At 40.8% G+C, this 17,611-nt stretch overlaps 1 protein-coding gene across 4 annotated transcripts in view; it reads left to right on the top strand.

Annotated features, from left to right (window-relative positions):
• The window catches only part of ACSS3 (acyl-CoA synthetase short chain family member 3), a 182,983-nt gene extending 168,012 nt beyond the window's left edge, over positions 1 to 14,971 (top strand). For all 4 annotated transcript variants that reach the window (XM_033951908.1, XM_033951907.1, XM_033951906.1 and 1 more), the window contains 4 exons: positions 282 to 404; positions 4,222 to 4,321; positions 8,160 to 8,335; positions 14,102 to 14,971. In XM_033951908.1, coding sequence (XP_033807799.1) covers positions 282 to 404; positions 4,222 to 4,321; positions 8,160 to 8,335; positions 14,102 to 14,170 — 468 coding nt within the window. In that variant the 3' untranslated portion in view covers positions 14,171 to 14,971. The remainder of the gene's footprint in view (positions 1 to 281; positions 405 to 4,221; positions 4,322 to 8,159; positions 8,336 to 14,101) is intronic.
• Positions 14,972 to 17,611: the final 2,640 nt, after the last annotated feature.

Raw genomic sequence — 17,611 nt, 5'->3', positions numbered from 1 at the left:
CCTTGTCATTCTCTATTTTATATCTGTTGGGAATGATATCAGGTTGTTAGTTACATTGGTCCTTTCATTAAGGTGCACTAAAGCATTTAGCATGCGCTTACAATTAGCACACACTAAGGGCTAAGAAGTCTTTAGGTATAAAATGGGTTTCTTGGCTTTTAGCGTACCTTAGTAAAAAGAACCTCTTAACCAGTTTTAAGCGGTGCAGAAAGTACAGTCTAACATTATTATATATATATTTTTTTTCCATTTCGATTTGGGGGTCCCACTGAATTTTTCAGGGATACTACGATACCATGGATGCCGGGTATATGGACGAAGAGGGTTATTTGTACGTTCTTTCTCGAGTTGACGACGTAATCAATGTTGCTGGCCACAGACTTTCAGCAGGTGCCCTAGAGGAGGTAAGTGTGGAGTTTCTTGTTGAACTTTTTAAACTCTGAGGAGGTAGACTGAACGTCATAAAACAGTTTTCACCGAGACTGCGGTTTATATGCTTGTAGGTCCTAGATAAAATTGAAAACCTAGATCTATTGTGTAAGAGAACAGTGCAGTACTGCAGAGCTGAATGCTGTATTGTAAGACGAGCAGCCATTTGATTTGCATTTGAACAGAAGAGACGCGTGGTGGGGAGGAGATGTGGGTGGTGGAATGACTCTGGAGAAACGAGGGGGGAAGCATGGCGTTCTATTCTGCCTATGTCTGAACAAGTTCAGCTTGTACCTATTACCATTTTGGATAATGGATAAAATTCCACAAACTAAAAATTAGAAAATGTTGCAATCGTGAGAAGTCAAGCATCTTACCATCTAATAGGACATCATTCAAATATGAATACCTGCCTTTATCCAATGCTTCCAGATGACCTTAAAACCCGCCAATTTGAATCTTGGAGTTCAGCCAAAGAATCTTGACACGTGGATTTACATATTGGAATAGGTGTTAAATTATCTACCAATCTTAAAGTTTCCCAAGTATCTAGTAAAATTCTATTGTCCTTGTATAATCTAGGCATCTTGATACTCATAACATGACATAATCTCAATGGCGACAGGAGTTGCCATTCCAACCATAACCAGTCAGGCAGATTTTACATGAGCTCAGGGAGGATCCAATACATACCCTGATGCATAATGTAGGTTTGATGATACCTATAGAAATTTGGAAAATTTACCCCACCCTCCGCAATTGGTTTTTGTAAAGATACTAGAGCAATTCTCGCTTTTTCCCCCAGCCAAATAAATTTCCTCAAAATAGTATTTAACTTTTTATAAAAGGAAATACACTGGTAACGTTCCCATTTGGTAGCAAATCACAGGCAAGATCGTCATTTTAACCGTCTAGACTCTCCCCCACCAAGACAAATGTAAAGGATTCCATTGCTCACACATTTCCGTAACCTTCATCAGTAACGTTTTGGAAAAAAAGAAAAGTTTTTAGTAAATTGTCTATAATGTCTATAATATTTTCTGAATTGTCTATAATGTGAAAATGACCTAAGGCGAGCTGGAAATGAAATAATTTTATTAACTTTTCCTCTCTAGGATCAGGGAAATTGAAAGGACTGATATATCTCAATGCATAAGTCCCTAGAGTTGACCGAAAATCAAAAAGATCATACATATAGACTGGTGCTTCGGGCTCCTTTCACTAAGGTGCACTAGCGTTTTTAGCGCAGGCAGGAAATTACCACACGTTACACCGTGCGCTACGCTTCTAGAACTAACGCCAGCTCAATGCTGGCGTTAAGGCCTAGAGCACGGCAACGTAGCACGCGTTATTCCACGCGTTTAAAGCCCTAGCTCACCTTAGTAAAAGGAGCCCTTTGTCTTGTGAAAAGAAAACATTAAAACTTAAATAATAATCTTGCTTCAACCAGAAGCCAACGAAGACATGGGGGAAATACAAGAAATAGGATCAGTTTTACATAGAGTAAAAATTAAGCGAACAGGACTGTGATAGCCTGCCAAGGGCAGGGTGGGGGACAAGTAGGGAGAAGACATGGGGGTCATTGAAAGTAATAGGCACTAGAAGAACTACAATCTTTTTGATCTTGGGACCCCAGCTTTGGAACAAGCTACCAATCTATTTACGCGCTGAAACCTCTTTAGATAAATTTAAAAGCAGACTAAAAAGTTACCTATATAAAGATGCCTATGAATCTTAGATTGGATTTTTTTTTTTTTTCTTCTCCCTCTATCAAAAAACTTAGGACAAAATATTTAAATCTAACCAGATGTGTAAATAGGTCACCGATCTTTCTATTCACTTTTAGACCAAGTCCCATTTAAACATTTATTTTTAGATCAAATCTTACCTAAAAAAATTTTTTTTTTAAAATACCCTTCCTGATGCTGTTCTTCCCTCATTGTTTTTAATTTTTTTTTCTTAACAATGGTAAATTATCCCTGCCTCCCTTATGTATCTTCAATTCACTATGGATATGATTGTATGTTTATTGTTTTTAAATGGTTCCCACAAATTATCATTGTTATACGCATTGAAAATACTTGATATTGCGTTCAAATCAAAATTTCAATAAACTTGAAACTTGTCTGACAGACCGTGGAAGGGAAGCAGGCCATCTTCCGTGGTCGGCAGGGTGCCTGGATATTCAATGCTGGGCTATTTCCAGCGACCGGCATTGACTATCCGGTTTAGTTTTTGGCTGGTTAAGTTGATTTTAACCGCTGGCCAGTTATTTGCGTGGCCCGTTTTTGCTGCTTAACTTGGCCAGTCTGTGCTTAAAATTGGCAGCTATTGCGCGACATTGGCCGGCTAAATTTTAGCTGCTAAGCGCCAATGTTCAGCGGAGATAACTGTCTATATACACTGTTTCAGCGCTTAATTCAGGGGTGGGCAACTCCAGTCCTCGAGGGCCGGAATCCAGTGGGGTTTTCAGGATTTCCCCAATGAATATGCATTGAAAGCAGTGCATGCAAATAGATCTCATGCATATTCATTGGGGAAATCCTGAAAACTCGACTGGATTCCGGCCCTCGAGGACCGGAGTTGCCCACCCCTGGTTAGTTGCTGGCTGGTTAAATAGCACTGAATTTCGAGCAGATAACATAAGAAATCACTTCTATACCGCATAACCGGTAAGTTCAATGCGGTTTACAGAATGTAACAAATAATACAAACTAAGAAAATTAATCAAATGGTGAACAGAAGTACATAATTCATCCAACAGTATATAATTTATCCAACGATTAAAATTTTGGGAGTTATTTTAGACCATCATCTTACAATGCATGCCCAGATAGATGCTATAGAGTGTAAATGCCACTTCATGTTATGGAAATTGCGAACAATTAGATCTTATTTTGAATTTACTGCTTTTAGATTACTGGTTCAATCGTTGCTACGGAGTCTTCTCGATTAATGTAATATCTATCTGACAGTCACCAAGAAAGAATTAGCAAGGCTTACAATAATACAGAATACAGCGGTCAGAATGATTTATGGCCTGAAGAAATTTGATCATGTGACACCCTTTTATCGCGAATTGCATTGGCTGTGTCTGTTACAAGGCTGTTTCTGGTACAGCTCCTTCTTACTTGGTCAATAGATTTTCTTTAGCATCATACAGACATAGTAGAAGAACTCATCCTTTGTTTAATTTTCCATCTGTCCAGGGTTGCAGGAGTAAGAAATTTCTAAATCATACTTTGGCATCTCAGGCAGCTCTTCATGACAACGAATTCCGAATATTATTGCTTACTACCCATTCCTATGGCCATTTTAGAAAACAATTGAAGACCTATCTTTTTTCTAAATATTTGACTGTTTAATGAATCATCTTATTTCATGTAACATGTTTACTTGTATAACTTTTTGTAAACCGCGTTAAACTTCTGGCTGCGCGGTCAGTAAGCACAATGTTATGTTATGTCTTCAATTGCTTTTGAACATGGAACATGGAACATGGAACTCAAAAGCAAAGTTTCAATTCCCTGTCCCAGAAAGCTGCCTGATAAAGAAAGCAAAGATTGGTGGCTTTTGAGTAACAACAGCCTTTTGATAGATGGAAAATTAAAAAGACTGTGTGAAGTACGTGAATGCTTGGCTTGAGTAAAGGAAAATAATTCGGATAAGTAAGTAGGTGCCATGCCAAAGAGGACTTTGTAACAGAGAGAACCGGTATTCAGTTTTATTAATGAACTGGTTTATTTTATTGTATTACTTGGTGTCTTTTAATTAATTAATTTTATTTTTTAGTCTGTTCTCTTCCATTATGCTGTGGTAGATTGTGCGGTCGTTGGATTAGAAGATCCTTTAAAAGGTCATGTCCCTTTAGCGCTGTGCGTATTACGAAATGGTAAGAACAAGGCTCGTACATTCTGGGGAGGAGCATTATAAGGTCAATGCTGTAACTAGGCACCTCTTTGTATGTGTGAGTATGCTAAAATGTTTATTAAAAAATATTGACCGCACTTCGGTTTAGCAACAGCTTCAAGTTTAATATGTATTTGATTAATATCTTATCTTTTTTACTAAGCGATGTACAATGTAAAATGATAAAAACATATTAAAAAAATTACATGGACCGAAAACTGACAAACAAGAGAAACGAGAGGGAAGAGGGTAGAACTACGATAAAATCAAGAAAAAGAGAAGAAAGGGATGAAACAAAAAGGAGGGGGATTTTCTTTATGGATATCATTTCCTCGAGGGCCTGAGATCAATGCTCAAAAGCATCTTTGAATAAGAAGCATTTCAAAGATCCCTTGGATTTATTTATCCATGAGTATTTCCTCTCTGATATGGTTTACAAATAATAAGAAAAAAAAAAAAGAGAAAGGAACACCATTAAAACATAGAAAAGTAAAAAGAAGACAAAATCCAAAATTAAAAGATAAACCCTCCTCTTTTACTAAGGCGTTTTAGCACGTGCTAAATATACACGCATGCGCTAAATGCTAATGCGCCCATTATAAATCTATGGACGCCTTGGTGTTTAGCACGCGCTAAAACGGCTAATGCACCTTAGTAAAAGGGGGCCCAAAATTATTTAAAGTCTAAATAGTTGCCAAATGACCACTTGCGAGTGTGTGCCTTAAGTGCTATTCTTTAAGGAGATATGTAATGTGATTTGTTTTCAAGTTTATTTTAAAAAATTTGACGTGGGAGGGTGGGAGATACTTGAAGGAAATTTATGTGTATATCAAATTTTGGTTTTATTTGGTATTATTTTTAATTGATAAACACAAACTGATATATATATTCTATGAAATTACTTCTGTATATTATTATTATTTGATAAGAAAGGTGGGTGGGTAAAATAATATTTTTTATAATTAACTGTATGAACTGGTGTATTCTATGAAAATAATTCTGTAATAATTATTCTGTAACAAATGTAATACACTGCTGCAATTTATAAAATTAAAAAAAAAAAAAAATTTGACAAAATCACTTTTTCAAAATTTCTACGCGATGTACAATAAAATGGGGCAGACAGACAATTAGTTTGGGAGACAATGACTTCCTCCGGACAAGGTAGACTATAAAACGAAAGGAAATTGGGGAGAACGACAAGCAATATAGGAAAGAGAACGAAGAAGGATTAAAATATTTGGAAATAACTTTACAAAGAGAAGGCCTTGCGTGAATTGCGGTTCAATGGCAAATTGAACTCAAAATACAAGGGTAACATACATGTGGATGGGGAATGGGCGGGACTTCCAGAATATTGTCAGTTACTCACACCCTTCCCTCATTTAGGGCCCCTTTTACAATGCTGTGGGAGAAAAGTGGCCTTAGCATGCCCTTATGTAGGTCTTTCCGGCGCGCCAAGGCCATTTATTCCCCAGGGGTTAAAATGGCAGATTTTTTTCAGATTTTTCTGTTAATGGCCACGTGTTAATTTTCCCATTAGCGCGTGATACCCCTACTGCCACCTATTTTGTAGGCAGAAGAGACTCACATGCTACACCTGTGCTAATCATCGCGAGACAGTGCCAGCACAGCAACCGATTTGTATAAATGCGCCCACTTTCTGTCACCCAGACATGCCTCCTCTGTGAAAAATATAGAAAAAAAAAAAAAATGTTTTCGCACGTGCTTTGCATACACAGAAATGACCATGGAACGCTCAGTACGCCTGCGGCTTTGTAAAAGGACCCCTTAGGCAGTCAGAGGAAGGTCTGTGGCTGATGTAATTACAGGCAACTAAATGGAAGGTGTGCCAATGCCAGAATACGCTGCTATCCTATAATGGAATCTAGCGCTCAGATGTTATAGAATTGAGGCTCACTGTGCTGCATGGGGGAGCTTATAGCGAAGGGCCCACTTACAGAATTTGCCATTAATCTCTGTCTATGATTGCAGCTTATTAAGACCCTGAACTGCCTTGAACGATATTCTTTCAAAATGGCAGGCAACAGATGACTCCATTGGAAATAAGAACATAAGAATTGCCTTACTGGGTCAGACCAATGGTCCATCAAGCCCAGTAGCCCGTTCTCACGGTGGCCAATCCAGGTCACTAGTACCTGGCCAAAACCCAAGGAGTAGCAACATTCCAGAATCCCAAAGAGTAAGAAAAGATTCTAGAACCCTAAGGAGTATCAGGATTCCAGGCAGAATCTCAAAGAATAGCAAGATTCCGGAATCCCAAAGAGTAACAAGATATTAGAACCCCAAAGAGTAGCAACATTCCATGCTACCGATCCAGGGCAAGCAGAGGCTTCCTCCGTGTCTTTCTCAATAATAGACTATGGACTTTTCCTCCAGGAACTTGTCCAAACCTTTTTTAAAACCAGCTACGCCACCCGCCCTTACTGCATCCTATGGCAATGCGTTCCAGAGCTTAACTCTTTTCCGAGTGGAAAAAATTTCCTCCAGTTGGTTTTAAAAGTATTTCCATGTAACGTCATCGAGAGTCCCCTAGTATTTGTAGTCTTTGAATCATTTAATTTTTATTAGAAAAGTTTTTGTTTAAAATGCACAAATCACAAAACTAAAATCAAAATAATAATAACTATTTTTATATACTGCAATAGCACAAACAGAACAGAGGAAGAGACTGTATACAGACAGTGATATTACAAAAAAACTTTCAAAATTACATTAATCAAATTTTTCCTGGAGCAAAATACAAAGGAATGAAAAAATCCCCCTCCCCTTCACCCACCCCAATCCCAGCAAATGACTACAAAACCCAATACCTGAGGTATAACGGAAATAAAGAACAAGAATCACCCCTCAGAGCTCAAATCTGTTCCTATTCCCCCCACTTCCTGTGTTAAGTATCACATGAAGGTGAGTCCATTCCTCATGGGTGGATCATAGCCATAATGTCTGTCTCTCTCTTAATTTTTGAAGCTCTCCTATGAGCTACAAACGTATAATCCAGCCATGAAGACCTGCCGGACCTATTTCTTTAGACTGCACTTGCCACCATACACCCCCTTCTGTTGTACAATCCAAGAAACAATAAAAAAAGACCCTTGTCCTAATGTTGGAACTAATTTATACCAAACAACTACTGCATTAATATAAATGAAATAATCTATGCACAGAGACCTGGAGATCTAATGAGATGTTGAGAAATTTTTTTCACAGCTAGTAGGGACCCTGGTTTCTTTGAGAAGTATATGACAGCCAGCATTGGGTTCCCTGAAGCAGTAATCGAAACATGTCAGGGCCCAATGAATCTTTCATTTTGAGATAACTGTTTTTTATATTCTTTATTTTTAAATGAAGTGTAGTTATATTCACATTTGTCCATTAAAATTTATTTTTTATTTTTATTTTTGCATATATGCAATAATCGGTTGGTGAGATTATTTTTGAGACTAACAGCTCATTAGGTCTCCAGGTATCTGTGCATATATTATTTAATTTATATTACCACAGTAGTTTTTTGGTATAAGTTAATCCAGCATTAGGAGAAGGGTCATTTTTTATTGTTACATACACTCAGTGTGGATGGGAAAATTGTAGGTACCTTTTTTTTTTGTGATGGTTGTTCAATCTAAGAAGACAGGACTTAGGATCCAAAGGAACAAGAAACCCAGACCCATTACAATTCAGCGACCAACTCAGGTCCAAAAAGACAGAATTTTCCCACAATCCCATCAGACATTTCCAAGGTTCCGAATGTTGTTGCCCTATTAATAGTTGCACTGATTTTGTATGGAATCTCTCCCCAGGTATAAATGTTGAAGAGGAAAAACTTGTTGAAGAAATTGTTCAACTTGTTAGACAACATATTGGTCCAGTTGCAGCTTTCCGAAAAGCCGTGTTCGTAAAACAGCTACCGAAGACTCGTTCTGGCAAGATACCTCGCTCCACGCTTTCTGCACTTGTGAATGGCAAGCCTTACCAAGTAAAGTGTCTTTCTTTTGATCTCAGAAATTGTGTATTTTCTCTCGTTTGCTGGATGCATTTTTCAGGTTTCAGGTTTATTTAAAAATTTGATATACCGCCTTATTAAAAATTCAAAGCAGTTTTACATAATATAAAAACAGAGTATATAATAAAAATGTACATTAAAAACAAATTACAAACATTGCTACAATCAAACGCACTGACGAACATAAACTTACCGATACAAGATTGAGAAGGGCAGAAATACAATTTGTATGAAGAGAAAGAGAGGGGAAGAGGGATCAAGACAAAAGGAAAGGGAACAAAGTATAAAAAGTCTAGAACAGGGGTGCCCACACTTTTTGGGCTTGCGAGCTACTTTTAAAATGACCACGTCAAAATGATCTACCAACAATAAAATAAAAAAAAAAAACACAACGCACACTGTACGCATAGAAAATGTTAATTATCATTCCTATTCCAGGGTTTTTCAAAGAGGTCAAAGCAGATGACTTTATGCACTATCACCTCAGTAACAACCATACAAAAATACCTCCTCCCTTTTTACTAAACCACGATAGCAGTTTTAGAGCGCAGGGAGCTGCGCTGAATGCCCAGCGCTGCTCTCGACGCTCATAGGCTCCCTGCGCTAAAAAACTCTATTGCGGTTTAGTAAAAGGGGACCTTAGTGTAAAATATAGACAGCAGATATAAATTCAGACACATTTTGATCACTAAATTTAAAATAAAATCATTTTTCCTACCTTGTCTGGTGATTTCATGAGTCTCTGGTTGCACTTTCTTCTTCTGACTGTGCATCCAATCTTTCTTCCCTTCTTTTAGCCTGTATGCTTCCTCTCCTCCAGACCTCGTTCCCTCCCCCAACTTTTCCTTCCTCTCTCCCTGCCCTTTCTTTCTCTCTGCCTCCCTTTCTTTTTTTTCTGTTTCTCTTCTTTCCTTCTGTCTCCCTGCCTGCCCTTTTTCTTTCTTTCTCCCTGCCCTCCCCCAAGCCACTGCCACTGCCATTGCCATCGGGGACCAGGACTCAAACGCCACCAATAACAGGCCCCAAGCTCTCCCTGCTTCGGCCAACCAGCATTCCTCTCTCTGACGTCAATTCTGCCGTCGGGAAGAGGAAGGCTGATCAGTCCAAGATCGTGATCAACATATTGGGGGAAATGCTGCCGGGTCCTGCCTTCACGGAAACAGAAAGTAGGCAGGACCCGGCAGGAAGAAGAACAAATGCTTCACTAACCTGCCTCTTGCATTAGCCCGTAGCGAACGCTTGCTTCAGGGCTCTCAACATGTGCGTGCCGGCTTCCCTTCTTCCCCCCCCCCCGGACATAACTTCCGGTTTCGGAGGGAAGAGAAGGGAAGCCAGCACGCACAAGTTAGAGCCACGGAGCATAAGTTCGCTACGGGCTGAAATCTCCAAACCGTTTTTTTTTGTTGTTTTTTTTATGTTCAGCAGCGGCGGCAGCAGCAGATGACAGCTGGGTGGACTGCCCAGCTAAAAGGCCCTAGAGAGAACACTGGAGAGGAAGGCTGATCGGCTCAATAGATCAGGATGGAATACGAGTCTATCACGGAGCCCGGGATGGGCTCCGCGATCGACTCGCGTTGCCTTCCTGAGCTACTGGTCGATCGCGATCGACGTGTTGGGCACCCCTGGTCTAGAATTGTGTAAAATAAGCTAAAATGATTAAAAGATGGCAAGGAACAGATTTCCATTACCGTCCTTAAAAGGACTATTATATACCATATGCGTCTTTAAAAAAAAAAGCCTTCAAGTTACTTTTAAATTTATCAAGGGATGTAATTTCTCTTATATAATTTGGCGCTGAATTCCAGATGGTAGGGGCCGTGTCAGAAAAAATGCTAGTGCGCATAGTGTTAATGTATTTTTAAGAGGGGATGGATAGCAAGTTTTGATTAGATGAACGCAATGTACGATAGGAGGTATGGGGGATTAATGGCCTGTTAATGAAATCAGGTTGGCCAGAAGTTTTGGTCTTGTAAGTTAGCAACATTATTTTATAGGAAATTCAATAATCTATAGGAAGCCAGTGAGCTTTGATCAAAAGAGGTGTGACATGATCGTATTTACATGCTTTTGAAATAATTCAAGTCCTGAACAATCTGAATTTGTCAGGGTAAGGCACTTTGTTCTGTTGGCCATATTGGCCCTGGGGAGACCGCATGAATATTTGCAAGTTATTGTAACTTTTATTAGAGCCACAAGTTCTCTGTTGTTTCATTAGTTAATATTTATTTATTCACATTGTATACACACACCCTTCTTTGGTTGCGTGTATTACTGCTCGCAATACTGCGCAATTCTCTGCATTTTGGCTTCCTCTTGCCCCAAATACTATAAAAAGTGCTAAAAATTGCATTCACAACTTTGGGTGCATATCCAAATTGCATGCACAATTTAATTGAATAATATGCTAATTAGCAAATGTTAATTAGCATTTAATGAGCAATTGGTGCTAATTAGTCAATTATGTTAATTGAAAAACATTCTAGTAAGTGATGTTAATTAGCATTTTAATGAGCAATTATTGGTGCTAATTGAAATCAATTACAGATTATGTGTGTGAATGTAGACGCGAGTCAAAGGGGATGTGGAAATGGGCAGGTCATTTGTGGATTTGGGGGCCTTAGTTGAAGTTACAGGTTAATTATAGGATAAGAGCATCCAGACATTTTGCACCACATTTTCGTTGGTGCAAATGGTACACGTAATTTTAGTTGCAGTTCCCAGGCATAAGCGTAGCACTTTTTTCTGCTCTGATTATTTGGACACCATATACAGAATTTAGCCCTTGATATGTTTTTCTGTTCCATTAAAAGTAATGTGGCCGTTGGAGGGGATATCTATTTCTTTGTATTGTAATTTGTTATTGCTCTTTTGTGACTTTTGCCTGAGATATTATTCTGTTTTGCTACAGAATCTGGAGTTTGCTTGTGAGCTGATATCCACATCTTTGCTTGTACAACTTTTCTAATTTCAAAATTCTAATAAAATATTTCAAATTAAAAAAAAAAAAAAAGTAATGTGGCCGACAAATAATCTAGGGCCCCTTTTACAAAGCCGTGGTACCGAGTCCCTGCGCCAAATGTGACGCAGCCCATAGGAATTGAATGGGTTGCGTTGCATTTCCTGCATGGGACTTGATACCGTGGCTTTGTAAAAGGGGCTCCTGGTTTGGTTGCTTAGCGTATAAAAATGGGTTTTCTCCATATTTTCAGTAAGATTTGTTTTTATTAGGTATGGGGCTCATAATCGAAAGAGAAAAACGTCCAAAAACCGGCCTAAGTCAGCACTTGGACGAACATTTCTCAAAAATGTCAAAGCGCCGAAAATAAAACGGGTTTTGGACGTATTTCTAAACAACCTAGGCCTTCATAGTGCCGCTCAACGTTCAAAGCTAAACGGGGTGGTTCGGGAGGCGTGTCGAGGGCGGGAGTTGGGCGGGACGTGGGCAGGCTTAGACTTAGTCGTACAGCATGTAAAACCGAAAGTTTTACAACAGAACGGACCTTGGACGTTGTGACTTAGACCATGTAAAACATGGTCTAAGTCACAAAATCCCACCTAAACTCACTAGATAAGCACTTCAAACACATAACACAGACCCCCACACACTACCCCAGTGATCACCAAACCCACCCCATAAAAATTTTATTCACAACTCTAAATTTCAGCCTCCAGACCATAATCACCTGGCCGCCTGGCATAGGAAAGCCTAGTCGTCCAGCCCAGAGGTAGCTTAAGTCGTCTTGGGGGTGGGTTAGGGACCCAAAGAGAGGAGGACCCATGCCCATAAGCCCCTGTAATCACTGCATTGATACTTAAACATGTGCACTCCCCTATACACCCCCAAAACCCTTTTGTACTGGCATATAAGGGCTATTGGGGTGGTAGATAAGTGGGTCTACTCTAGGGGATTCTGGAGGTGGTTTTGGGGGCTTACCATGACCTCTAAGGGAGCTGTAGGGAGGAGAAGACATGGCACCCTTTTTATGGAGTTCATAGCAGAAGGTACCACTCTATTTAGGTGGCATGTTTGGGTGTTCAATCCATCACTTTTCAGACCCCTCCCACGTCCAACAGGCCTTGTTCTAGGCGTTTTGAAGTTGGACGGAAATGTGGTAGAAAGATGGACGATTTAGCAGCTTGGACGATCAGATCAGCAGGACGTATAATTAGACGATTTTCGAAACGAAAAAAAAGTTGGACATATCTTTCAAAAAAGTGTCTTAAGCTGTTTTTTTTACTTTGGATGACTTGCGAGATGGACGTAAACGAACTTAGACGTCCCTTTCGATTAGGCCCCTCCACGTGTTTGCTACTGCTACGCCTGGCTCGACTGCTCAAATAGCTTCTCTGAAATTAACTGGCCATATTTGTCCATTTAATTTCAGGCCCTCAGTTTGAATATCAGCCGAGGTTTAATCGCATTCCATGAATGTTAACAAAACTCACAGAGCCACCTTTTTCTGGCCAAAATTTTGTATAGGCTACAATTCACCTGGACCATATTTAGTCAGATAGTTTGGTGAGGGAAGTAAGAAATTAGAGCAGCAAAACTTGTCTATTGGCCTCTCCGTCTGTGTAGGAAATGGGCAGAGCTTGTGGCAGGCTTGCTGAGTCTGGCTAACTCTGAATCTCAAAGTTAGCCGAACAAGACCTTTACGTGCTCTCCACAGAGTGAACTAAGGGTCATTTCTTTGTAAGTTCAGAAGTGTTCAGTGAGAATGGATGGCACTCATTCAGCAATGTAATATCCAGACTTTAAAAGCGTTCACAAAAGCTTGCTGTGCTCTGGGTGTAACGGCCTATATGAACTCCAGCCAAGGGAAAATTGTAAAAGAAAAAGCCTTTCTGGCCTTGTACAATCACTCCATTAGTGTCTTAATGAAAAGCATAAAATAAAGCAACTTGAATCAAAGAAAGGGACTCTAAGGGTTCTGTTTTACACTGTCCCCTTGTTATAGAAAATCTTAGTTATGCCTGTCTCTCGTTGTAATAGTATTGATTGTGTCAAGGTTCTCCAGGATAATGTCTCCAGATGGATTAGATTTATGGATACCATGACAGGTAGGAAACGCATCCCTGCGCCAGAGTCTGATTCATAGTTACTGCTCACCTCGGTACAACAGATATGTTGGCCTCTATTCCTTTAAACCAGGGTCTCGCAAACTTTTTCGAGCCGGGGCACGCTAAACCTGGTGTCCTCGGCTCGAGACACTCGGGAGTGCGCTGGCCTGTGCCGATGTCGGCGCATGCGCAAAGTCCCTTCAAACGGGCCTTGAGCCGAGAGAAGGACCTGCGCTGGAGAGAAGGGCCAGCAGAGAGAAGAGGTGCCGGTGTCGGGAGATTGCTTACAGGACGTGCCTCTGGTGGAGAGAGGCACGTCCTGTAAGCAGTCATCCTGCGCCTCTCCTCTTTCCCAGTGTACCGCGGCATACCTGAAATCTCAGGAGGCACACTGCGCTATAGTATTGGAAAGACAATTATCCAAGGAATTTTCTGTGGCTATTGCCCTCTCCGTCTGTGTAGGAAATGGGCAGAGCTTGTGGCAGGCTTGCTGAGTAGCCATAGGATTTTCATTGTGAAAACCCCAGGGATTAATTTGCTTACTTTATACAAGTACGCAGATTAAATTAAATGCCCATTGTACTAGTTGCCTGAGGATTTTTCAAAGGGCAACACCACTTACTAATAAGATTGGCAAGTCAACATCTTATTACATATTGTTCTTCTTCTCTCTTACAGATAACTTCAACTATTGAGGATCCCAACGTGTTTTTGCATATAGAAGAAACACTGAAGCGACATTTATAGCACGATTGTAACTGAAGAGTATTTCCACAACTGCTTCTAATGGATGGATTGATATCTAATGGCGACACATTGCCATTGTATGGGGCAACTAGACATTGCCATGGATATGTATGTGTTGAAACCTCTTCATTATGTAAGAAGGTGTCACGCAAGCTAAGGATGTCAAGATTGAATGGTAGAATGAAAAATAGTCTCAATCATTTGTTATTTAATGATTAGAAAAGTTCAAGTGGGACCTTTTAACACAGCACCAAAAATGGGTCCAATGAGTTTTCATCAAGGAATCCATTGGATCTAGAAGTAAAGCTAATTCACCTAGTTTGGTTTCCCTGTAAAGCAAATACGTTTGTGGCCCTCATGGACTGGAGCTAAAAATCCCGGTTTATTATATAGCGTCTTCAAAGATAAGACTAGGCCAAGGCTGGTCTTCAAGGACCTACACATAGTCTTGCTTTTCAGGGTATCATAAAAGTTGATGATGGTAGAAAAGGACTATTTGGTTTACCTAGTCACTGATCTGATCTTCTCTATGGTATTCACCTTCTCTCTGCTATAAAGATACTTTTGTGTGGGTCTCATGCATGCTAATGATGTTTCGAACCTCCAGTAGAAGTCTGTTTCAAGTCTCACTGAAAAAATATTTTCTTACATGTGGTTGAGTTATTCCCCCTTAATCTTCTTATGAAAGCTCTTTGGGCCTGATGCTAAAAACAGCGCCCGAAGTTCGGTGGTGGTAGGTGCGCTTAATTGGTTTTAATCAGTGCACTAATTGGCTGCGCTGATTAAAAAACAAAACTTAATTAAAAAAAAAACAAAAACAAAACACAGAGGTGCCTAGCTACTATAGGCATGGTTAATTCTGGAAGTGTCATTAGGCGTCGTAAGGCGCCTCCAAAGGCATGATTCTCATGAAAGGTAGACCGCCTACCTTTCACATAGCCATGATTCTGAAAATGGCGCCCTTGCACGATTGACACGCGGCTGTTTTCTTTAGGCCGCCGATAACAGTGCCGTTTATGGAATCTGGGCTTTGTCCTTTGCTATTTTATTGGAATATGCTAGACGTTTGCCCCCCCCTCCCCGATTATCCAGAATTATTTAGCCAGCTAGGCATGGCGCCTAATGGCAGATGATGCCACGTAAGTAATATGGAGCGAAGTAGTAATCTAACAATTAGTGCAATGGGCTGAGATCCAGGGAAATCGGGTTCAATTCTACTTGTTTTATGGTGCTTCCTTTGAGATATATGAATTGTTTTACCAGCATGAGAGAGTTCACCAAAATGAAATACAGGTTGAGTGATAATCTTCAATGCAGAGAGTCACAGGGCTGTTTATGCAACCCTTCGGGATTACTTTAATAGGCTATATAAAACAATACCAAACTTGGGATCTGCTTCAAGTGTAGGTTGTGCTTGACTCGGGCAGAAAACTGGAAAACCCTTCAAGTACTGTACCAGTGTGTGATGAGGACAGAACTGTGGATTGTGCTAGTAAATAGAAGCTCTGTCTTACGATTGGAACTGGAATTTGCTGGGAGTATTTTTCAGTGTATATTTGTTCCTCTTGTAGTTTCTTGGATCAATGTTCTGGGTGTTCTGAATACTGGTAGTTTACCCTCTTCCAAAATGGGAATCTGCCACGTTTTGAGGGCAAGTTTCAAACTGCCAAGGTTAAGTTTTTGAACCAGTTTTCAAAGTGAAAATGTGTGCTTCCGAAGAAAATCTGCCCTCATGGTTTTCTCAAATGTATCTAAGAGAAATACCGTACATACTCGAATATAAACCGATATTTTGGGGCCAAAACATGGTCTTGGTTTTTATTAGGGTCAGCACTGACCCGCCCTCCCGTCTCCTGCCCCAGCCAACTTTAACAATTCTCATCTCAGCAGCCAATTCGCTAGCGGCTCTACACAGGCCGAAGCGAAGGAAGGTTACTCCTGCCGCAGTTTACTGCTGGACCTCCAGGGACTTAAACAGGTTTAAAGTTGGCCGGTGCAGGAAACGGAAGGGATCCCTCCTGTCCTGGCCCAACCAGGGATTTAAAAGGTATGCAGGGGGTGGCGGGAGGGAGATAAGATTAATGTTGGCTGGGGCAGGAGACGAGAGAGATCCCTCCTGTCTTGGCCCACCGCTGGACCACAGGACTTATGGTAGGACTAGTGGAGGCCTGTAAGGCATCGGGAGGGAGGGAGGGAGGGGGATGGATGCAGAGCCTGGAAGAGAGGGAGGGGCGCTGGGTGCAGAGCCTGGAAGGGGAGGGATGGGGGGAGGCTGGAAGCAGAGCCTGGCAGGGCACTGCACTTGAATATTAACACCCTCCCCGGGTTTATATTCGAGTCAAACCTTTTTTTCCTCTTTTTTGGGGGGCAATAAGGTTATCTCCGTTTATATTTCAGTATATTCGGTAAGTATTGGACAGGGCCCTTCTTGGCACTGTTCAAACTCTTTTTTTTTTTTTATCCTTTAGTAAATATTTTTTACCACAGATAAATGAGTATGCATTGTACTTCTATCTCATCATTACACTATAATTTTTCAAGGCACATTTTTGTAATTTTTGAAAATTAAAAATGACTCTTTTGCAACACATTGAATACCTGGTTTCTTTGTTCTTCTAGGCCAGGGGTGTCCAACCTTTTGGCTTCCCTGGGCCGCACCGGCCGAAAAAATTGTTTCTGGGGCCATGCAAACGCTACAGCAAGACAGAGGAGGGAGCCGGCAAGACAGTAAACACCCGGGGGCAGCAGAGGAAAACACTGCATCGTCCTCGACCGGGGCCGCACAAAATACTTCACAGGGCTGCATGCGGCCCTTGAGCCACAGGTTGGACACCCCTATTCTCTAGGCTCTTCTTAGGTATACAATAAAAGTCTGGGTGAAAATAATTGTTGACATGGATGCTATTTTAAAAATAGTTACTACTTAAAATAGTAGACTGAATTTTCATAAAATTCAATGGTGAATAGCGAATCATTGAAACAGAGATGTTGGCAGGAAAGATCCATTTGATGTACCCAATCTGCCTACTTGTAACTGCTTATTGTGTAATCATTTTTGTTATACGTGACCTGTGGTATTCTTGCGTCCTTCCTCTACCAAAGAGAAACCTTTTGGGTAAGTTTGCAAAAGAACATAAGATTAGCCTTACTGGGTCAGACCAATGGTCCATCAAGCCCAGTAACCCGTCCTCAGGGTGGCCAATCCAGGTCACTAGTACCTGGCCCAAACCCAAAGAGTAGCAACATTATCCCAGGACAAGCAGGCAGCATATTCTTTACGCATGGGTGACGTCACCGACGGAGCCCACGGTACGGACCTTTTTACTAGAAAGTTCTAGTTGGCCGCACCGCGCGTGCGCGAGTGCCTTCCCGCCCGACGGAGGAGAGCGTGGTCCCCAGTTTCTTCGTTTCCGCGGAGCGAAGAAGACGTGCGTTTTTCAA

The sequence above is a fragment of the Geotrypetes seraphini genome, chromosome 7 (genome assembly GCF_902459505.1).
Source record: "Geotrypetes seraphini chromosome 7, aGeoSer1.1, whole genome shotgun sequence".
NCBI lineage: Eukaryota > Metazoa > Chordata > Amphibia > Gymnophiona > Dermophiidae > Geotrypetes > Geotrypetes seraphini.
Note: the sequence above shows the minus strand (reverse complement) of the source record. Positions and strands in the feature narration are given on the sequence as shown.